Here is a 23,138-nt window from a genome sequence, read left to right as displayed (position 1 = left end):
AGTATACCAAATATTGAAAATTGTAAGTTTTACTACTACGATACCAAGGGCAAGCTTCAAAGTTTTGATTTTCCCACAGGATGTTACGAAATTGCCGATCTTGAAGCGTTTATACGAGATAAATTGGGTGTGGACAATTCAACTAGACCAGAGGGTATATTTTCACTAAAACCCAATCACAATACGTTGAAATGTGAAATTTCCAGTAAATACAAAATTTCATTCAAAGAAGATAATAGTCTTGGGAGAATTTTGGGTTTTTCACCGAAAATACTCGACGCAAACAAAATACACTCGTCAGATCTCCCCGTCAAAATCATTAAAGTATCTAGTATTCGCTTCGATTGTAACATTACCACTGGAGCCTTCGATGCAAACAGACCTGCTCATACTATATACGAATTTGTCATACAAGTGGATCCAGGATATTCCATAGACGAAATTCCTCATAATTTGCTCTATTTACCTGTTATACCACAGCGTGAAATAACCAATATCACCGTCATCGCTTTAGACCAAGACGGTCAGCCTGTAAACTTTCGTGGAGAATTAAGTACGTTGGTGTTGGAGCTTAGAGCGCGCGAAGCAAATGGGGCTAATAATAAATCATAAAAGACAGTCTACAGAGCATTCAACTTCATTAGATAAGCTACCATCAAAGCTGAAGCAACTCACGTTCGCAAACAAATTGGTTCTGCAATCGTTGGGTTTTAAATTGAAAAAAAATGACAACAATGTATGGAAAACGTCAACGCCAAAACGACAACATGCCTCCAATGTTTGATATCTACCGTAAGCCGATGTTTGACGATTCAATTCGAAAGGCTGAATACAGAACCTATGCGACTTTATTTGACAATGCCGACGTACAAAGTATAAGACTGTCACTTAATGGTGACTATTGGCCCAATGAAAGAATGCAATTGGATTTCGCTAAAACTGATTACAATGAAGCCTATTTTAACTATACTGAATTCTATCCCAACTACGCAAACTCCACACAGAAGCGCCCCCTGCTGGATTATTCTTCTTTCAAGAAACGAGCATTGTTGGTTATCGATTGTTCAAAACAGGAGGAAAGCATGAAGGCATCCACAGTCGATGTGAAACTTGACATTGAAGCAAACATAGGTTTTCCCGAAAATACCAAAGTCTATTGCATCATAATTCACGATTGTGTAATGGAATACTTCCCCCTCACCGAAATTGTTAGAAGCTTGAACTAGATGTTGTGTGAGTTAGTGTTCGAGCAGACGTCAACATGAGAGTAGCTTTTGTAGACATTCAAGGTTTTGTCGTAGACGGTCTTTTCGTTGCCAAAGAGCTCACCATAGAAATTGGCTTCAAAAGTTCACATTACATATTTTTACCACCGCAACCGTTTTCTACATTAAGTAACGAGGACAAAAAGACCACATCATACTTGGAAAGAAATGTGCATGGCATTCGATACTCTTCAGGAGATGTAGAATATTCTAAAGTAAATGAAATATTAGAAAACAAGTTAATGTATGCCGCAGACTACATTTACGTTCGAGGACAACAAAAAGTCGAGTTTCTGCAAAAGAAATGTCACATTTTCGGTATTTTTCCACATATTATTGACGTTTGCAAATTTGATGGTACACCCTGTGAAACTGGAAACTTTGCTCAAGATCCAAACCCCTGTCACGCATCTGGACTATTTTCATGTACTGAAAGAAATGTACAACGTCTCCGTCACTGGTTTTTAAATACTGTATTACCATTATAAATAAAGTTTTTTTTTTAAATATGGGTTTTATTGAAACACTCTGTATATTCATCAACTTTTATATTACATGAAGATTGGAATTTTCGTTTTACAATTTTCAAAATAATTTTTAAAATTAAAACAAATACAGCCACTAATATTACACATGACATAGCAAAAACAGAATTAATTTCATTTTTTATATCCCCTTCTGTTCTGTTGAACATGGTGTAGGTTGAATACGTCTTAACGGATAAGTAGTTTGCGGCAGTCTACGGGCCAACTGATGGACCTCTTCTTTAGGCACCAAGTGAAGACTGCTCCACGTCACTTTCTTATCAAATAAACTAAGATTCTGCATTTGTTTCATAACCTCACTTTTATCTCCATAGAAAGCAATATCTTTCTTTAATTCACCAATGCTATTAATAAACTCTTCAATTCGACGTCTGTACTCTTCTGAAGACATATTACGAAAGAGAAAATTCTCATACGTACATACGTTTGATGATCGTTTGACGCAGCACTTGACGTTTGACTTAACGACGTGACGTTTGACGTAACGACGTGACGTTTGACGTAACGATGTGACGTTTGACGCAACGACAAGAGAGATACATTTCATGAATATTGTTTTACTGCTATTACATAAAGATATATTGGAAACTAACAAAAAAAAAACACAAGAATTTTAAAAATAATTTTATTATAATTTTATTATAAGAAAACGACAATATTCTACATTTATGAGAGAGAGAGAGAGAGAGAGAGAGATACATTCCATGAATATTGTTTTTACTGCATAGCGGCCTCAAAAGTATCAATGTCACTGTCTATATCAGAATCATCAAAACGATTATTTCTAGGCATCTCATGTAAATTATTAATACAGGACTCATGTGATTTTATCATGAATAAGACTTTGTTAAAACAACTCTGACACCAATAGGACATTTCTTGATATACACATTCAACAATTTCGTCACCATCAAATACTTCATGACAGTGATCATAATTAACAAAAATGTTCTTTTTTAAATATTTATGGACCGTTCTAAATACAAAATAACATGATTTACAAACATTTATACGATATTGTGGAAGCCAATATCCACTAGACCATACGCAGTAGGTAGATTCTTCAAACATATCTCCCCAATTTGTTTTACTTAATATAGTGTTTCTTAAATATAACGGTATTTCTTTATTATAGTCAATATATTCTATTCCAATGGATGAAGAATTTGGATTACTCTCAGCCTCTTTTATCGTCGCATTCCATTTGTAAACAGGAAATTTTTTCACAATTTTTTTGGTCAATTTCCGAGGAAGAGGGGATTGCTCTGCGAAATCGGCTGCTGACTTTATCGTTTCACAAATTTTTATGATGCATAATTCCATTAATGTTGAGGAGTTCATTATCTACAAGAGAGTAAGTCTGGAATACTATAATGACCCCACGGCAGCGTATCATAACTATTGGTAATCAAATATCTTTTATCGTCATGAGGACTTAGCGCAATTTTTGTCTGTTCTATGCTATATACGTTATGAGCATATGACCTAATACAGCGTTGAGTAATATTTTTTTCTTTGAAATCATTTAAACAGTTTACATAATCTTCAAAATTTATTTTGTTTTTTACTACATTATATCGAACTCCTTTTGCCTTTTTTACTATTGCACCTGATTGAACTTTAAAAGAATACATTTTAGACCTCAAGCCTGCAAAATGAGTCATAATTTGGCCTTTGTTTTCATCTTTCATAACTCCCAGAACTTTTTTATTCACCTGTGGAATATTATAGTTATTATTGATGGGGTAATCTGAAGTATCGAATTTTGTTAAATCAGCTTTTAGTACCTCCTCATATGCATCATCACAGATGAGCTCATACACAAAACTGTCTGTGTCCATGTACATTAATTTACATCTATCAATACCCAATTTCGGAATCATGTAATCATAATGGAATTGATACATACACAGCTTCGACAAATCCAAAACTGTCATACCAACATAAAGAGGCTTATTGAAAACCAATTCTGATTTAGTGAGTTCTACTGCAATTAGGTTTTCATTAAAAACTGTTCGACTATGAAACCTAACACTAGATATCAAATTTTTGGCGCCGTATCGACCATTCCAGGTTTTAACAAGTTTTACAATTCGGTGCTTCCGTATATTTTCCATCGTCTTTCCAAACACAGCATTATTTGCCAATTTATATAAATTTTTCTCAAAGTCATTGGTAGCTGCAGCCCTCAAACGAGTATTTAGTTCGATATATGGCCGCAGCCATGCAGATTGATTGAATTTCAGAATTTTATGTATCTTTTTAATTTTCAAACCGTTGGCTAACATTTGTTTTAAATTACGATAGTGAACTGTGTATTCTTTTTTACAATAAAGCGTTGTCATTAATTTGGAATAATTTGAGCCTACAGGCTTGCGGTGTTCGGGAGCAAATGGAAAATCTCTGTGAAGATCATGTAATTCATGTGGATACTCCAAGTCTACTTGTAATATATATCCTACGGAAGAATTATCTGCCACAGACATAACATCAAAATTTTCATTATCTAACCATTCAAATCCTCCGTATGGTAATGGTTCACACATAGCCCACCCGTATAAATTATTGATGTCCAGGTAGAGTAAGTACTTTGAGGGTTTTGTAGAATCATATTCAGACATGTACTTATTGTTAGCATTCGATAATCTACTGCTACAAACCGAAATTCCTCCTCGAATTGCTTTCTCGATAAACATGATCATGTCTACGTCATGCAATAACTCTAATTTACATCCTACATATTTCAACATACAGTCCCAAGTATATCCAGGCATTGTATAGTACCATGCAGGGTCTAAACCATAAGTAATTGAACATTTTCTTCGAAATTGTTCGAAAACATCTGATAAAAGTAAAACATCGGTCTTTAAGTACAGATCAGAATACTGACCCAAATTTTCAATATCAAATGATTTCCACACTGCATGAGCATGAGAATACTTCTCAATACTGATGTTTTTATCCTCCAATTTATTATAAAATGCCTCTATTGGTGGTAGTTCACAAGTATTTAATTTTTCCCAACTATCTATAAAATCGTAACAGAAAACCCCTTTTTTGGCTATTAATTTAAATTGTTCGACACTTAAATTACTAAATTCTCTTTTGGAAATTTTTAAATCATTATCATTCAATGTGGCAGCTAATTCTTCCAAGGAAGCACCCAAAAACCTCAGTGAATCTATGAATCGAAATTTTATATTTGTATCTGAATCGTTAAGTGTAAATGAAATGTATTTTTCTTTATTTATGGGGAGTAAACTGATGTTTCCTCTTTTACTTAATTCCGAAATGATGAAATGGCTATCGTAGTTACTTAAGTTATGGAAAACTGTAGGTACAACAAACAGTTTTTTGAAATTTAAATTGCATGCTTGATGTGCAAAATTTCTAAACTTCCCCGTAAAATGATCGTGATCTCTAACAATGATATCTGTAGAGGAAAAACCCTTTTCACATATGTGACACATTGTTGCCACACGTAAATCTGGTTTTTCTTCCATAGGTGTAATAGTTTTAATTTCTGATTTAATACTTTCAGCCAAATTCGATAATTCATTTGCAAACCAATCCATGCAATCTCTACCTCTGTAGCTCTTGAAAAAACTCAAGTCTTCGTTGTAGCTACATTTTACATAGTAACCAGCACTATATGCTATATGTTTTTGATATCTATTTGTCTTATTATGAAGCTGTGTTTTATCTGTAAATTGTTCTAGCATGCACTCAAAGTCGGCATAAACTACAAAAGGCGTAGTTTTTTTGTATATATAATTTCTAAAACTAAGAGATTCATATTTTGGAAAAGACATTTTATAATTATTTAATTCAGAGCATAATTTCAAGTGGACATTCAATTTACTTTCACTACTGAAATAATTTATGCAGCGATTGCAAATAAATTTTTTATATGTAGTTTTACTTAACTGACTATTAATTAAACGTGACAAATCTTTGATCCAGCAGTAGTGATATGTGATTTCTGAATTGTCATTATCTATAGGAGGTGCTTCATAATCGTTTAGCTTTGGAAAATATGTATTTTGAATTAATAAAAGATTTACATGTTTCTCGTGTATTGATTTAGCAAGTCTTACTGGATATACTTTGTAAAATGGTTTTTTATTATTTATTTCAATTAAATCCAAGGCATAGACATTGACGGAAATGTTATTAGATTTTTCAAACTTTGAAATTTGATGCAGGGCCATCGGAGCTTCCAAGTCTTGTGTATTCAAGACTGTGCTATAATATGGATATGAGGAAGTGAGTTCTTTATGATTTTTGGCTGGGTACAAAGCACTAACAATTGACCAATAAAAACATGCTTGGTCAGAATTTTTAATGTTTATGCACCCTTGCTTTTTTTGAATAGGTTCTGGAAGTTTAATATAAGATGAGCCGTTTCCAATTTCAAATTTATTGATATTTACTTCTAAAGAAATAATTTTACTTAATGCAAAACCAGAGTCCCTCTCTTGAAATTCTGATAATTTAAAATTAATTTTATCTTTGACGTTCTCGAAAAACCATCGCTCTATATCGGTCGATACATCGATAATAGAATTTTTAGTCATAAAATAATGGAAACTAGAAATTTCATTTTCACCAGATTTTTTAATGAACTCTCCACAAAAACAAACATAAACTTTAACAACAGAATATTTTTTCCTAAAAATTTCCCTTATTTTATTTTTAAAAATTATTTGACAATCATTTAAAAATTGCGTTAAGTCCTTATGATATAAATTTACTATAAGTCCAGTTTTAATTCTGCTTGTAAATGCAGAAGCTACATTTTCCCATTTAACCCTATTTTTCAGTTTATTATTCAGCCCCATACCTATATTCCTATTTGAAATAAGTTGTTTAAAATGTTTGAAATGTCCTATGTATGTTTGTAATTTCCTAATTGTACCTACATGCAGTCCTCCTTTTTTAATTGCCAAATTACATACTTTAATTTGTTTTTTCAATCGATTCAACCAAATTTCCACATCTCTATCCGTTATCTTATCAAACAATATTTTTCTGACATTTTTAATGACTTGCAGTAAATTTTCAGATTTTTTTACAATATTCATGGTACTCACCTCTCTCTCTCTCTCTCTCTCTGTGTGTCTTAGGCACGTCTATAGTTCCTCAATTTCAAATGACGCTAGCCGTTGATTTTTTCCAACATCCACTAATCCCTTGAATATAATTCCGTATTTTTCCTTTTCAAATTCTTCAATGACTGGTTTGTAGACACTTGTGACTCTTTGCGGTAAAAACACTACTTCTGTATCTAAATCCAATAAAACTGATTCTCCGAATTTGGAATTGACTATTTTTGCCTTCTTTATAGCCCTCAGAGTATTCAAAGGTAGATCTTGTATTTTTGTTATTGGTTTTCTCTCTGTAATTAGAGACGTTGCGTTAATTTTTTTTAAATCCATCTGAAAAGAGAGAGAGAGAGAGCGCGTAACCCACAAGAAAAAAAAAAAAAAAAAAACTTACATTTTTTGTTAAGGCACAATTTTTTTTTTTTTAACAGATACTAGTATTTGTTCTTCAGAGCTGGTTTTTCTCTTGCTGGCAGTGGAAGAGACTGACTCCAACACAATGAAACATCTTATTTATACTCATGGCACTATCTCCATACGATTGTGATAGAATATTCTAGAAAAAATATTTTATTTGCGGCAATTTTGTAATTTTTTTAATTTCCTGTACATGTGGTCCATATGGTTTCCGATTATTCTAATAAATTTTCACTGTTTCCTGTACATGTGGTCCATTTGGTTTAGAAATATTCTTATCAATTTCCTGCGTTATCAAAAATTTCTTATTAATAGGTAAAAGTTATCTTAAGATTGGCGTTCGGGAATTTCCAGAAAAAAAATTTTAATAAGAGTTTATTTCAAAATATACAACATCATTGATAAAAAGGGTCCGGCTGCAACAAGTTTTTTAGTAAACTCATTATATTTGTAGTATGTGGTGTTTTTGAAAAAGTACATGTGTCCGTCAATGTACTGGAATGCTCCTGTAACATCTGTGGGTAGTCCAGGGAAAATATCTTTTATTTGTCCTCTATTCCGAACAGTTTTCAAGTTCTTGTCAAATTCAATATAATTACTGTTATTATAAAATACATATATTTTCCCATGATTGCTTTGAAATATTGTGTTTATTTGAGAATTCTTAGGTATAATTAAATAATTTTCCTCAAGTATTTGTAGAGCGGGAAAATCTGCTACATAGTATTTACGGTCATTGACTGCTATTAAATTATCTGAAGAACTTTGAAAAATCTGAATTATGGGACCCACTTCTTCAGGTAAATAATCATCGAGTATTTCTGGTTGCGAGGGAATAAGTTTCGAGTTCAAATCAATTTTCCATAGGGAATTTTCATTAATAATATATAAATGGTAATTTTCAAATTCACCAGTCATGGCAATGAACATATACTCCGGTATTATGTCGCATAAATTTTTATCCGATTCATTTGGTTGATGTGCAAGTGTCTTTGTAGTCGGTGGCAGCGCTGATGTGGGTTTGAAAGGATTATTTACATATCTATTGATTGGTCCATAAAGAGCTTCAAGGGCCATTTTATCATCCTCATCCAATTTAGGAGCAATGTTGAATTGATACCATGGATACATTATTGCTGTCTCAATATCACTGTGAGCAATTCCTAAAATATGCCCAATTTCATGAATTAATACCATAAGTAGGCTAGTCTGATCTTCTGAACTTGATCCATCCAAACTTAAATCCCACTTCTCATCAGCATCAATATGAAGCTCTATACAACTGTTGCTTTTTGGGAAATAAGCATGTGCCAACACCTTACCGGGACCATCAAATGTACTGGAGCACTCACCTCTACCTTGGCAATTTGCTCGAAAATAGTGCTTTCCCCGTACAACTGTAATAGATATATCGGGAGCATAAGGCCGTATTTTGTGTATTAATTCAAATTTAAACTTTGAACTGTTACTCCACACTTCAAAAGCCTTTTTGGTTACTTTAAGATATTCTGGAGTTGCCTGAGGGAAATACCATTTCAAATCAAATTTTGACCATTTTGATTTAACTCTAAAAGAATGATCATCGTCGGAAGCTGCTTCACTCACATTACATCTTGGTCTATTTAGAAGTTGAATTGTATTTTCATCTAATTCTCCCGTTGCAGGTATATTATATCTTTCTTGAAAACTCAACAAATAATCCTCAAGTTTAGTCAAATCATTTTCATTTGCGTACCCGAACCGGTGTAAATACTTCATAGCATACTGTTGGTCGACAACGCATAGTACTGGACATAGTACTGCAGCTAATATAATGATTAACATGATCTTCACTCATCTGCTATCCTCAAAAAACTAATTTCCAATCACATTAATAACGGAATATATAATTTTTAAAAAACCCAAAGACTTTTAACCGACCTGGTATATCATCGCAACAAATCTGTCTCGATTACGTGTGTGATACCTTACATTGAGAAAAATCTCTTTTTATTTATACGTTATACTTTTATGTTACAAGATTAGCGAATAAAAATGATATATATAATTTTTTAAAACCCAAAGACTTTTAACCGACCTGGTATATCAGCGCTCCCGATCATCGCAACGAAACTTTACGCATGCGCAAAAACGGAGTCTCTCTCTCTCTCTCTTACACATTGTCTCGCTGCTCTCTCTCTAACACACGGTTTTCCCTATTTCTGTAGTCGTGCATACGTTGTTCATCTACTAGAGTATATCTATGCATACTAAGGCTTCTTTTCATTCAAAAATTGTTAGTTCGGTTTTTATATGTTTAATTTTAATGCCGTCCGACAAATTAGATGTAATGTATATTGGACTCTAAGGTGTGGGTTTTGCTTGCTTGTTACAGCTTGTAGGAGAATGAAAGTTTATCTGCTTTAGAATGCGAGAATGATATTGGGACTTTTTATAAAAAAAATGAGGAAAATCAAAACAGTAAATCGAAACTTATGATTCAAATAAAAGTCTGTTCTTTTGAAAAAGAGATCACAGGAGGAGGTGTTTTCCCAGAAATAAGTAGATACAAGCCAGGGGAAGGATCTAAGAAGTATCAAGGAGACGAAACAAACAAACGAAAACAACAGAAAAATTTTTAAGCACATGGAAGCCTTGGATCTAAATTTATGCTTTTCAACTTCGCTACATCCATTTCAATTAGCATTGAAAAACTTCAGAGTTCGCTCTCTAAACTGAGAAAATTGGAATAAACAATAATGTTGATAAATGGATTCAGATGATAAATGACGGAGATATAGAATAACCGAAATACGGTTTGTATTTTAAGTTTAGTGAAGAATGGATAACTTGGCAGCTTGTAGTAACTATTCGCATTTTAACAGTGCAGAAGTTAAAGATAACGATGTCGACGAAGTGAAAATACCAACGATAAAATGCTTCACACTCTATCTTACCCTTAAAGTAACGTGGAAGTTGATAATTCTATAGAGAGAATTTTTCATTTTCACTGATTATAATTGAAGGAAAATGGATATAATTATTTTCTTTACAATAAAAAACGAAGGGCGTTATTGATGAGGAGCCCTAAAGTTTCCAAGTCACCTCACAATTTCGTATTCGAGATCGTAAAGAAAAAAATCATAAAAAATATGAGAAAAATGTTTTATTTGTCATTTGAACAATCATATATGATATCCATCTTGTACATATTTCATTTCGTGAAATAATGCTGCAAACATTTTGCAATTACGTGCGACTTTTGTATTAATATTTCTATCCATCTCTTTTTGTAATAAATTTAAGAGAAAGGTCAACTGATAGTGAAAAACCTGTACAACTAATGTTTCATCACTCGAAAATATTGAAAATTATAACGCAAATTTCTCGAAGGCCAAAGATACTTTTGCGATTTGGATTTTTGTTGACTATTGTTGAGGACAACAAGTTTTAGATCCAAATTATTTGTGGTTATCCGTAACTATGAAGTTGTTTTGATATTATTTCTATCATCGAGGTCTTCCAATATATTTTGTATTCAATTTAAGGCACGTGTCGTTGTTTCTCTTGTTTTCTAATGTTGCGAACTCTCGAATCATTTTGTGTATTTCCTTCTCATTAATATTGAGTATAAATTGCACATGGATTTGCCAGTGAATCGTGGTTTTCAAAATTTAGTTACAAAAGGAATATAACAATTGGAGATATCCATTGGAAATTGATTTGAAATTTCAACTTGAATGATTAACATAGATAATTATCCAATGATTAAGAAATGACATTTTTGTACAAGTGTCAAAAAAGTATGATTTTACTGTCATAAAATATTCACTATCTTGTATCTATATTATCATAACAAAAACAAGAAAAAACAAAAAATGGTCTAAGCAACTTTTTCTGCTAAAGCTCTAAGAGTAACTCATCAAAAAATGCTACGTAACTTTTACTCTAGTTTATAAGTTACAAATAAAACTTTAATAAAACTAAAAAGGCAAAAAATTTATATTTGTATTTAATTTTACTGAAATCATCTTCGCTTGTTATATTAAGTACAACACTATACAATTCTCTATGATGGGCTCCTTAACTACGTTTGTAAGCCGATTATCTGTGATAACTTTTTCGCTATTTTATGACTGATATTAAGAATAAAATGTATTGTAAAGAGAAGTAGTATTTATTATTTTGGTTAGGTAACAGGTAACTCAAGAAAACAGTCGCTTAAAAGAGATAATTTATAAAAAAAGATGTATTCATTTTTAATATATTTCAGATGATGTATATCCTATATATTCACAATGACAGTGGCACAAAAAATGTTTTTCTTATTTCGTGTATAGAATTCGTAGCACATTCGAGAGAATTTTCGGATCGATCTGGGTCTGGGCAAAAAATTAAGGCTCTCATCTGCCATTAAAAAAACTATTTTAATAGAAAAATAAGTATTCTTTACATCTAGAAATTGATTAAGATGAAAAATTATAAAGTTGTCGACATAAATGACAAAAATGAAGCTTGTGTGCGCCATGATATGAAATTCTGAAGTGCGGGCCACACCAAAATATCTTTTTGGCTGAGTAGAGTACGTTGTTGCACATAAGATAAGCGATAATAGTTAAAAAATCTGAGGAATCCGATTTTAGAGATAATAAAACTAAAAGGTGGAAAATAATATTAATGATGAGAAAATTGATGTCACTATTGTGAAAGCGGAGTATCATTTCAAAACACAGAGTTAGTTTAAACATGTCAAACAAAGCACCATTTTATAATAGTGATAACAACTTTCTCGTCAGTAATTTTGTTAGTTCTGTTTTCTGCAATTCGTTATTTATGCCCTCTTTCCAGCTCGTGGTCTTCATCTTCTCCTTCTCCTTCTCCTTTGTGGTGTCCACTTTGAGACCTGTTTAAGTATTAATATGCGTCCATCTTCCATTATATCTTCTATTCTGACATTTCTTATCTTGCTTCTCCTGGATTTAACCGCTGTTTTTTTTTTCATAAGTCCGTCCGTCGATCGTCATTGGCATTGGTTTCGTTGATTCTTTTATTTGTCACACTTCATGCCCATATAATACTTTTAAGGATCATGTTATATATTCGTTGATTGTTGGCTTTTGATACTGTTTTCTGCCTTCTATATTTTTCTCTTTTATAGATGTGTCGAGTGATCTATCTTATGTTATTTTCATTCCTGAGTATTTGTATTCCTTGCAATGTTTTATTTCCCTTGTGCTGTTGCTCTAATGCACATACATTCAGTTTTTTTACGTTTACATCGAGACCCCATTTCCTGTCTTTCCCAAGAGTTTCTGAGTCATGTAGCTTAAATTTTCATGATTCTGTGTTATTAGTATTCCCTCTATATTTCCGTTTCGACATTTACTTTTCAGTATAACTAAATCTAAAAGCGTATTCTTCGCTGCTTATAAACTTTTGTGAACTGTATTTTATTTTTTGGTTTTTAGCTAAATTTTAAAACTGTCTTTAATATGTACAGGGTCCTTCATGACGAGATGATCGATATGTACGAGTATATGGGAAAGTACTGCGACTAGTATTCTGAAAATTTGCTTGCAAGGGTTTTCCAAAATGCTCGTTTCAGCTAAAATAATTTCAGTTTTCTGAAACTTCCGGTTATACCGCAAGAGGACCCAAACTTCGTTATTTTATGGAGCCGAATTTTCCTATCTAAAAACTCCGAAAACTTAATTTTTTTAAATCGCAACCCCATTTTTCTCTTTACCATTCGTGGGTGAATTTATATATCTCGAATCAACGGTTTTTGTAGAAACTTCACAAAACTGAAATCTCCATGGTTTTTAATTTCATTTTGAACATTTACTTTAGTAGAAACTTGATAAAATACTTTAGTCAATTAAAAAATATTTAAAAACACTGCACTACGAGGAGAAGAACAAAACTAAAAATTAAACTAAAGTAAATGTTCGAAATTAAATTAAAAACCATGGAGATTTCAGTTTTTTCAAGTTTCTACAGAAACCGTTGATTTGAGATATATGAATTTACCAAAAAAATTCACTCAATTTAAAACGTAGAATCCAATGGCGAAGCGAAAGATGGGGTTACGATTTGAAAAAGTCAAGTTTTCGAAGTTTTTAGATAGCGAAATTCGGCACTATTTTCTGAAAACCCTATATAAATTTTTGTCAAGGTTTTCACAGATTTTGAAAGCTGTAAGTGTTATTACTCCAAATCACAAAAATATTAGACCTAACTTAAATTTAGAAATATAATTTTTTTAGTAGAGGGCTGCATGTGTCCAAAAATTTCGAAAATGTGAAGTGTGAAAAATGATGGACTTTAGGCATACGATGTCTTTCATGAAGTTATATTGAAATTTTACTTTCCATTCCAAAAATTTAATGAAAACCTTAGCATTTCTCTTAAAATGAGGTTCGGGTTTATTTCCGGTATAACCGGAAGTTTCAGAAAACTGAAATTAATTTAGTTGAAAAGAGCGGAAAACCCATGCAAGCAAATTTTCAGAATACTAGTCGCAGTACTTTCCCATATGCATATCGATTCACCTCGTCGTGAAGAACCCTGTACAGATGTGGTGATTGTGAAGAGAATACACAAAGAAATTTATAAATATAATCAGGATAATCGGATATTTTAATAGAATTATTGCATTTTCGACATTTGTATTTGACAAGTGTGCAAAGTTTAAATTGAATCTGATCGCTGAAAGTAAAGCAAAAAACAAAAATATCACTTGCAATCAACTTAATAAAAACATTCTGTTAAAAAAACACAGAAATTAAGGAAAGAATCTAGACTTCGAGGCACAATAAGACATCCTCCTACACGGTAACTTCAAATTTTACATCAAGGACAGCTTTAGACAAGACGAAAGGCCACTCAAATTAAAACTCATCTCATCAAAGTAGGGCTAGAAAAGTTCTAAATAATCGCGAATAAAAGAGTGAACCACCATTAATGTTAACTCCACCAAAACGATAGGAACTCACGGAATCTCTCGCACAACCATAGGGATAGGAACGTGTGCATTTATCTGTGGACTTGGTATGAAAAACATGTGGTTTTGACTGGTGTGCAGCTTCAAAATCTATAGCGTTGTTGCATGATACTATTGGAGGGTTTGATTTCCACAATCCAATACATTCCTCTGATTCCACTACCCAATGCCTATCTATGGAGTATATTGAAGAAGAAAGTTTTCACCGGTATAGAACTACCCAGAATAATTGATAATTTATGTCAGAAGAGTGTTCGGATTATACAGGATTCTTGAATATGTTTGAACATCTGCGTGACCGTTTAAAAATTGCCTACAGCGCAATTGCTCACATTAACATTTTGAATAAATATTCTATAATAATAATAATAAAAAGCAGAATATATAAATAATAATAATTTACAGTTTGTTTGGTTTTTTATTTGGAAGTGACCAATTTTTCACAATAATTCATCAATAATGATATAATCATAATTTAATAATAACATATGATTGTGTTTTTCCAAACAACTATCTAGTCGCATATTTTTACGTAATTTATAGTGATAATTATTGAACACAATCGATATTTATCGAATTTATCCACTCGAGTAACAGCAAAATAATTAAGGAACGCATTAAAAAATGCATTTAAAGGATCTGTGGCATCAGCTCAGAAAAGTATGCTGTCTCACAGTATAAGATTTAATTGTATTCATTGAAGGGTAAATATATTTGTTAACTGTTGATTGCCAATAACGAATCCTAACATTGTTTTTGCTTGTGTTGGAATACTGAAAATTAAATTGATATGAAATAATTCAACAAGAAATTTGTTAACAAAAAGAAAGATAGAGCTACACTTGAAGATCTATGTAATCCCCATTTGCAGTATATCTTCTTGGCATACTTTCGACCAGTTGTGCGATATTTGGTGCGATGTTGCCAAAGTTGTGGATAAATATTGAATGGCAGGTTATAGTAGTCAATAGCTTTTTGTAACTAATCTCAAGCATGCTCTGTGTATCGACAGCGACATGAAATGGTGGCAGTATATTATATAGTAATATAAATAAGGGCGTTTCAAAAAAGGTGATCCCGTCTCTAGGATAGATAGAAAACTGAATATTTATCATTTAAATTTTCACCAAAAAAATAGTCTTGATAAAACTTGATACTGTGTACCGTTCTCGGAGTATTTTTTTCGGAAAATTATGAAGTATTAACCGATGCTGGTATAAAAGATAGAACTCCACCGCACTTTAATAGAAGGTGTCGTAATTGGTTGAATAACCGTTTCCGAATCGATGGATTGGTAGAGGTGCAGACGCTCCGATTCATTGGCCTTCTTTGTCATGCGATTTCAATTCCTTGGTCGTACCTTGAAGAAAAAGTTTATATTACACAAGCAAATTCATCACAAGAAATGAAAGAAAGATTCCCACGTCACTCGTATGACCTCATAGCCAACCCATGTAGAAGATTAAGAATTCGTTAGAAAAAAAGACTTGGGTATTCGTGAAACCGAAAGACATTTCAAACACCTACCCTAATTGAATTATATTTTATGTTATTAAATTAAAGAATGTTTACTTGAAATTAATCTGAGAATTGAAAAAGTTATGTTCAATAGTACTTCTACGAACCGTGTAACTAGCGCCCTCTATGAGAGTCAGATATAAAAACAAATTCATTGGATGTACCAAAACATATTTGTTTAAAATTGCAATACAATGTTGCGACAAAATCGTAAAAAATGTGTATAATTTTATCTTGAAAAGATGACGTATTTGATGATATATATATATATATATATATATATATATATATATATATATATATATATATATATATATTAACAGAATTATACTTAAAAAGATATTTGCATGGATCCATACACTACGACGATGTAGAGACCAAAATGCTAAAATATTGAGATCAACCAGCGTCTAAATAATTCAAGATCTAACCTTCAGCAGAGATCATCTCATACTCATCATGCTTTGACATGATGAATGCGTGTTTTTTTGCAAAAGAAAGTCACACTCTCATGTGTTTATCGTACCAATTTAGTTCCTATATTACGTGAGGTGATAAAAGATAAATGTTCAGAAAAAATTACGTGAATGTGTTCTTTGGCATCCAGGCACGGGTCCTCTATGCAACGTTGCATTTGCTGATATTGGCGTCGAATACGTTGAGCATCAAACATATTTTCCAGATTTCTATCCCAGTGGTTACCGACTGTTCCCAAAACTTAAAGAAAAAATGTAGAGGTTGGACAATGTTTTTTCGGAACCTATTAGAAATACTAAAACATCCACCAAAAGATTATGCTAAACTATATTGAGAAATGGAAATTATTTATGTGCCCACTTTTTTCTTGTGAGTAGAATATCCCTAAAATGTTCAATGTATACATTAAATTTAGCAATGTAGTATATAGGAAGCTTTTGTAAGCTGTTGCCACTGTCATATCACTGCTGATAATTTTAAACAAAAGTTTTTTGATCCTGTGAATCACTATAATAATTTTATTCCGAACCTCATTAAAATTTTGATCCTCGAGTTATTTTAATGCTGAAATTTGATTTGTGCGTTTAAATTATTGCGATTATTATTGATACTTTGATATAAATGATTTTAAATATAAGGTAAAATAAGAAGAATAACTTACAAACAGTTGAAATTGCATTTTTAAATGATAAATTAGAATTTTTTTTACGTTTCATTACAATGAATTACATTTCTCTCACCGGTTCTGTCACTCTTTGATCCTTGTTTTATACTTAATTATGTGTCCTTTCATGCCTCTTGTTATGAGGGATAATAAGAAAAAGTCACAGGTTGGATTAGGTTAGGCGAGTTAGGTACATGTGGCAGATGCTATTTTTTGCCAAAAATCGTTGAAAATAACTGCGCGGACAGGAAGAACTAGTCTTAGGTATGCCACAAATCGAGTTTTTTTTATATAATGTTTTCAATTCTCTCGTTTAAAAGATTTTATTGAAGCTCTGAATTGAAAAACGAGCTTCTCTTGTTTAAAAGATTTTATTGACGCTCTGAATTGAAAAACGAGCTTCCGGTGTTTTAACTTGACGACATTCCTTCATATGATGACGATGGAAAATTTAATTGAATTGATTGCTGCTTTTATTCTGGGTCATAAACATAAAACCATCTAATCAATAGTAATCACACAATATCTGGATTAATTTCATGTTGTTATCCTAGAGCTGGACATATTTCAACTCGGTTTTCTTTATGATTGGTGGTCATAGCCTAAGGAACAAACTTCACAACAACCCTTTTTATTCTTAAATCTTCCATAACAATTTTCTGAAGAGACTTCTAAGATTTAATGATAATAAATTGTTACTCAACTATCTATGGACACACGATTTCGAATCTTCTTATCATTTATGTCGATTCTGACAGTTGTTGGAAGTTTACAATGAAGTTTTTCACCACTTGTATTGTTAATTTTTTCTCATACGTCATTGTTGTGAACTATGTTTTACATTGAACAGTTTCAGCAACAGTCATGCTGAAGCTTGGCATTATAATAAACAAAATAAGAACAAAGTAGGGCTAGGAAAAAACACTGTGGACAAAAAAAATCACATTGATATCACGGAAAGCACTGGACTAATTTTATACCGTTCATAATTAGTTCTTTCTTCGAACCACTGTCATCAACGTTTGAGCTTATGGAGATATCTGTAATACTATTGGATAAAATTTCGTCTAACTAGGGTTGGAAATTATGGCGGCCGTAGAAAGTCGTATTATTAGATTAGGTGTTGGAAGACATACCAGGAATATTGCTTGTGATAACCAATCATGTGTTTCATTTATTGAAAGCGGTATTACAGCTTGGATTAATGTTGATGTTTTGCTTCAAAGAACTTCACTGTTCTTTTCCAAAGTAGCTATGACGAAATCAATTAGCAGATTTTAAACTCTCAAATTATCTTGGAGAGAAAACCAACTTGAGCCACGCTATTCAGAATATGGTCCAAATCACTAACAAAGCTATTTGAAACAAGAGTAGATATCAAACAAATCTTCGTTAGCACCTAAATATGTAGAGGAGTATATTTAGCAACGAAGCCCCCAAGCTAATTATTTATCCTGATGTAAGGTTGTTCCATTTACTAATAATAAATATCGAAAAATTATTTGTACTTCATTATGATAGTATAATTTTTTTTCAGATTGGCTCAACCGTTTTTGATCTCTAAACTTTTGTTAGTATATGAAACTCCTAGTACCAGTGATGGTAAAAACGACATTTACCTCTACGCTGGATTGATAGTATTGGCATCTTTTATAAACGTGATTTTGGTACATAAATTTAATTTAGCAATGATGCAAATTGGTATGAAAATGAGAGTATCATCATGTTCGCTCATCTACAGAAAATCTTTGAAACTAAGTAAATCAGCTTTGGCGGAAACTACTATAGGTCAAATGGTGAATTTATTATCAAATGACGTTGGTAGATTCGATCAGGCCGTACATCATCTCCATCATTTTTATTTGGCACCGATGCAAACGTTGACCGTTATGGTTTTGTTATATTTCAACGTTGGATGGACAGCATTGTTTGGAGCTGTGTTTTTGTTGCTTTCCATACCATTTCAGTGTAAGTATAATTTTTTAATACAGTTTTTATGAATGGAAAGCGAGTGATGTATGATGAATTCATTACAATAGTTAATATAGTTAATGATATTATAAGAAAAAGTTGACATATAAACGAGACAAAAATTATAATCTATTTTTGACTACGAAAAAGTATCGTATTGCAATTCTATCAACACAAGCAGCAAAAAATACAGAGAAGTAAAAAATGACGCCTCCAGCAGTTTCTCATTGTTAAAAAACTTAATTGTATTATAATAAAAAATAGTAGAATTTCTATACTTCCAGTAAATATTAGAATAAAATACCCATCGCACTTGTAGTAGGTTAACAACTATATTTGCATAGTTTTGCCTTCAAATCATTTCTACAGGATTCTTCGGGGGCAGTTTGGAGTTGGAGTTCACATGCTATCAATAACATACTCATTTTTTTATAACTTGTTAAAAAACTAGAATGTTTTGTTATTTGTTAGATTGAGAAGTTTTCTGAGTCTTGTAAGGTTTGTTTACTAATTGGGAACTCCACGATTTTTTATTCAATTTCACTGTCACTTTAACGAAATACTTCTAATACTGAATCCACCAAACTCTTTTATAAACGCGGATCAGATGCTTCAAAGTTAATTATAAAGGAATTGAAAGACCTCTATCCTAATTTTAACATTGTGATCACTAGGCCCATAAGTACAGCTTTCGCAGAAAAAAATCAATATGCATACTTCTGGAAAAAGTGAGATTACATGTAATAGCGTTGTTTGGTATATACCATCGATCATTTACAAAGAGTTCTTTTGACTGAAATCATCGTTTTTCCGGCCAATAATTTTTTTGCTGTGGTATTTTTTTAGGGTGTAACATGATTATTTATGAAAATCAAAAACAGTACATGTCTATTGTATCTATTGTATCAATCTTCCGTCTTTTCAGTCTTCGTAACTCTAATACATACAATACGTCTGATTTTACAGATAGAATATTTTCTTCTTGATACTAATTTTGAAGTAATGTTTTATAGCATGGTTGGGGAAAAAAACTTCTAGATTCAGGCTCAGTACAGCTATACGAACTGATGAAAGAGTAAGACTGATGAACGAAATCATATCAGGAATCCAAGTAATCAAAATGTATACATGGGAATATCCTTTTGCCAAACTAGTTGAAAGTGTAAGAATGTAAGTATTGAAAAGAAAGATTATTTTGAGTTTAGGTACAGATAGGCATACAAGAATGATTCGTATCAAAAACAAACCAGCACAAAAGAAAAAAAATATTAATAAATCGAATATATAACTCTCTTGTCATATTCAAATACTTATTGTGCTGTTTCATAGTTTCTTTGAACGAGGAATATAAGTAAAAAACCTTGAGCACCACACAATATGATAATAAGCCTCTTCCTTAGGAATGGGTGTTAAGTTTTTCTCATTAGATTTGGAAAGTCCAATTCCACAGTCCGTTGTTTTGCCCCTACATTACCATGCTCTATCCAGGTTTCGAGATTTTCTGTTCACAAATCTAGTTGATTCTTTTCACAAACGGTACTCATTGACCGATTGACACTCTATAATGAATTAATGATGAACTACGTCAAATTATCAAAGAAAACTTTGAATATTATTTTCATTTTTGACCGTATTTTTTTCGGTTTAGCCTGATTTTGGAGTTTGAAGTTTTTCTGACAGTTTCGACGTTATATGCATAAATCTACGTATTATCACCAATAATGATGAATTTGATGAATGTCCTAAGCTATGTTGTTAAGTAAATTTTCTGTAATGTGTACTAGATGCTGTTTTTAGAAAAAGTTCAGGTTTTTTGATATGCATCTAGTATTGACATATAGCGACACGATGATTCTCGATTATCATTTCCTCATTTTTTTTCATGGTGTTAATAGAGAGTGACTTGCATGGAGTAAGATTCCGATGACGCAAGACAAATTTTGCGTATTGTTATTAAACAACTGATAAACACACATCAATTGAGAAATGATTCGCAAACTCGAAATGAATCACCAAAGAGTTTTTACTGCTACCAAAAAAGATGTTATCGATGCAATTCACGCGCGTAGTTTAAATGCATGAGTTCTTGTTGACTTTGATCAGACCGTGAATGATATATTTACTTCCGAATTGAAACATTTTCGGCATGAATGTTAGTGTAAATTCAAATAAATCAGCAGAATCAAGATCAGTAACAATGAGTTATAGACCTATCAATACGAAATAGAGACCAGGATGTAGAGTAGAGATGGAAACATCGATGTTCAGAATCAATATGAAGCCTTCAGTAGAAAAGGTTGAGCTAATAGTATCGTGAGATACTGAAGGTGTCATTTTAGAAGATATAGAGACACATCTACAAGTGATAATTATGCTAATTAAGTCCCAAAATTACATAAGATAAGAGATAAGATAAAATGATACAACATCTGGGGATGTTGTGCAAAGGTAGTTGCTTGCATCTGGATAACACACAGTCACATTCCACAGTTTCATCGGTTGCAGAAGCTCAGGCGGGTTTCCCATAATTGAGAATTTACCGAAAATTCAAAACTCAAATAACATTAGAACAGAAATCATATGTACGGTAAAACAGTGGTTTTCAGAGGCTTGACAATTTTTTATTTAACACGCACAACAAATGCTAGAATCATAAGGGGGAAAGAAATGATTTGTTGAAAAAAAATTGTTTCCAATTTGTAGAGAAGAGCTTGAAAAAAACTAAGAAACAAGCACACAAATAACTAAAATATACATGTGAAAATTTTTATATGTGATTTACATAAATCAACAAAACAAAACATTATCAAAATAATCCAGATAATTAAATTAACTATGCGGCGATACTAAAATATATAATGATTTGTATAAACAATCAATATATATTTAAATTTAAGTCGATTATAGACTAGAAGGCACTTTCCAGTAAATATGCATTCAAATTATGACGAAATGCGGAAAAATATGTTATAGATATTATTTCAATCGATAAATGATTGTCCATTTTTTTTCATTGTAAAGTATTGAGCCTTTAACTAGTTCTGAACGCGGTGTGAGTAGAAAAAGGTTATGCTTCGCGTTGCTAAGTGGATAACTGTGCTTTGACCTTTCTACAATAGGTAAAGCGTGCTTACTGATTAGGCAAACAGATTCGAAGATGAATAAGGAAGAAGGAGGGTCAATATTTTGAATCGTTTTAAAGAAATCCCGGTAGTGAGCCCCACTTTTTAGTCTGAGTAAATATCTAGCAGCTTTCTTATGTAACTTGATTTACTTAAAATATAGGTGACGTCCTTCATTCTGGATTAATTATATGCCAATTTGGGACGTTTATAATGACTTCAAAGCGTAGCAAGTGTTATTATGTTGGCAATTTCTTCATAGATATTATTTAAATCTTAAAGAGTGTCTGAACGGTTAGTATAAGTACAGAATTTCTTGGAAAAAACCCATAAAAAATCTGAATGAGACGGAAAATCGAGCCAGCCATTACAAATCTCTTCTAATTAATTGAGACGTTCTGGTAAGTTTTGTCTTAAACCAGACATCTTGTTTGAACCCGATATCCCCCAAGTTCTAATCATCTAGGCGTGAGAAAAAGAATCTATAAAATTATTAGATATATAGTCAGAATTCACTAACACTGCAATACTGGCACTTTATCCCAATAACCCAATAACAATAATTACAGCTGAAGAAATTGAGTGAGACTGGTGAGTGAGTGTAGAGGTTTCTCTGCAATTTTCGAGGTTTAGTGTTAGCAGGTCGAGCATGCTTTGTTTATTTACAAACTACACAAATTCAAAATTTGCTTCATTAAAAAAAATACAATAACTCCTTCGGATAGTCTCGCACGCGTTTATTTAGAAATATAGTCACGTTCTGACAGTTACGGCGCAATATATTGTATAGATTTTTTCCTGGGAAAGATAGGAAAGTTCAAGGTCAGACATATGTTTGCGTGCAGAACATCGTGGTGATCACATCATAGAGGATCATACCGCTTCAATGTAATCAGTTGAGGGATTTCCTTTGTTAGTTTGGTCGCACGTACAGTTTATCCAGACGTAGTGACTCACATTAGATCGACTTTCGAGCCCAAACAACGCATGTACTCTCCTCTCGAATTAGCAACTCTCTATAAAAAAGTTATGAAGACGCAACTTGTACTCATTACCTCGATATTAAGCTCAT

At 32.2% G+C, this 23,138-nt stretch overlaps 2 protein-coding genes across 4 annotated transcripts in view; one reads left to right on the top strand and one right to left on the bottom strand.

The window, feature by feature from the left end:
- Positions 1 to 23,138, top strand: part of LOC130449263 (probable multidrug resistance-associated protein lethal(2)03659) — a 58,428-nt gene that overhangs the window by 27,895 nt on the left and 7,395 nt on the right. For both annotated transcript variants that reach the window (XM_056786967.1, XM_056786968.1), the window contains 2 exons: positions 18,511 to 18,941; positions 19,958 to 20,114. In XM_056786967.1, coding sequence (XP_056642945.1) covers positions 18,511 to 18,941; positions 19,958 to 20,114 — 588 coding nt within the window. The remainder of the gene's footprint in view (positions 1 to 18,510; positions 18,942 to 19,957; positions 20,115 to 23,138) is intronic.
- LOC130449264 (uncharacterized) lies at positions 2,420 to 7,402 on the bottom strand. 2 transcript variants are annotated; one of them, XM_056786970.1, is made up of 2 exons: positions 7,310 to 7,402; positions 2,420 to 7,248 (listed from the first exon to the last, which is right to left on the bottom strand). In XM_056786970.1, exon 2 carries the CDS (start codon positions 6,892 to 6,894, stop codon positions 3,151 to 3,153), a length of 3,744 nt encoding a protein of 1,247 aa, XP_056642948.1. In that variant the 5' UTR covers positions 6,895 to 7,248; positions 7,310 to 7,402; the 3' UTR covers positions 2,420 to 3,150. The 2 variants fall into 2 exon arrangements, with proteins under 2 accessions (XP_056642948.1, XP_056642949.1); XM_056786971.1 differs by having other exon boundaries at positions 2,420 to 7,208; positions 7,310 to 7,379.

Source organism: Diorhabda sublineata, chromosome 10 (genome assembly GCF_026230105.1).
Source record: "Diorhabda sublineata isolate icDioSubl1.1 chromosome 10, icDioSubl1.1, whole genome shotgun sequence".
NCBI classification, from domain to species: Eukaryota; Metazoa; Arthropoda; class Insecta; order Coleoptera; family Chrysomelidae; genus Diorhabda; species Diorhabda sublineata.
Note: the sequence above shows the minus strand (reverse complement) of the source record. Positions and strands in the feature narration are given on the sequence as shown.

What these genes read in the sequence shown, in the direction of transcription:
- LOC130449264 (XM_056786970.1), bottom strand. Translation starts at nt 6,894, where the DNA reads ATGAATATTGTAAAAAAATCTGAAAATTTACTGCAAGTCATTAAAAAT.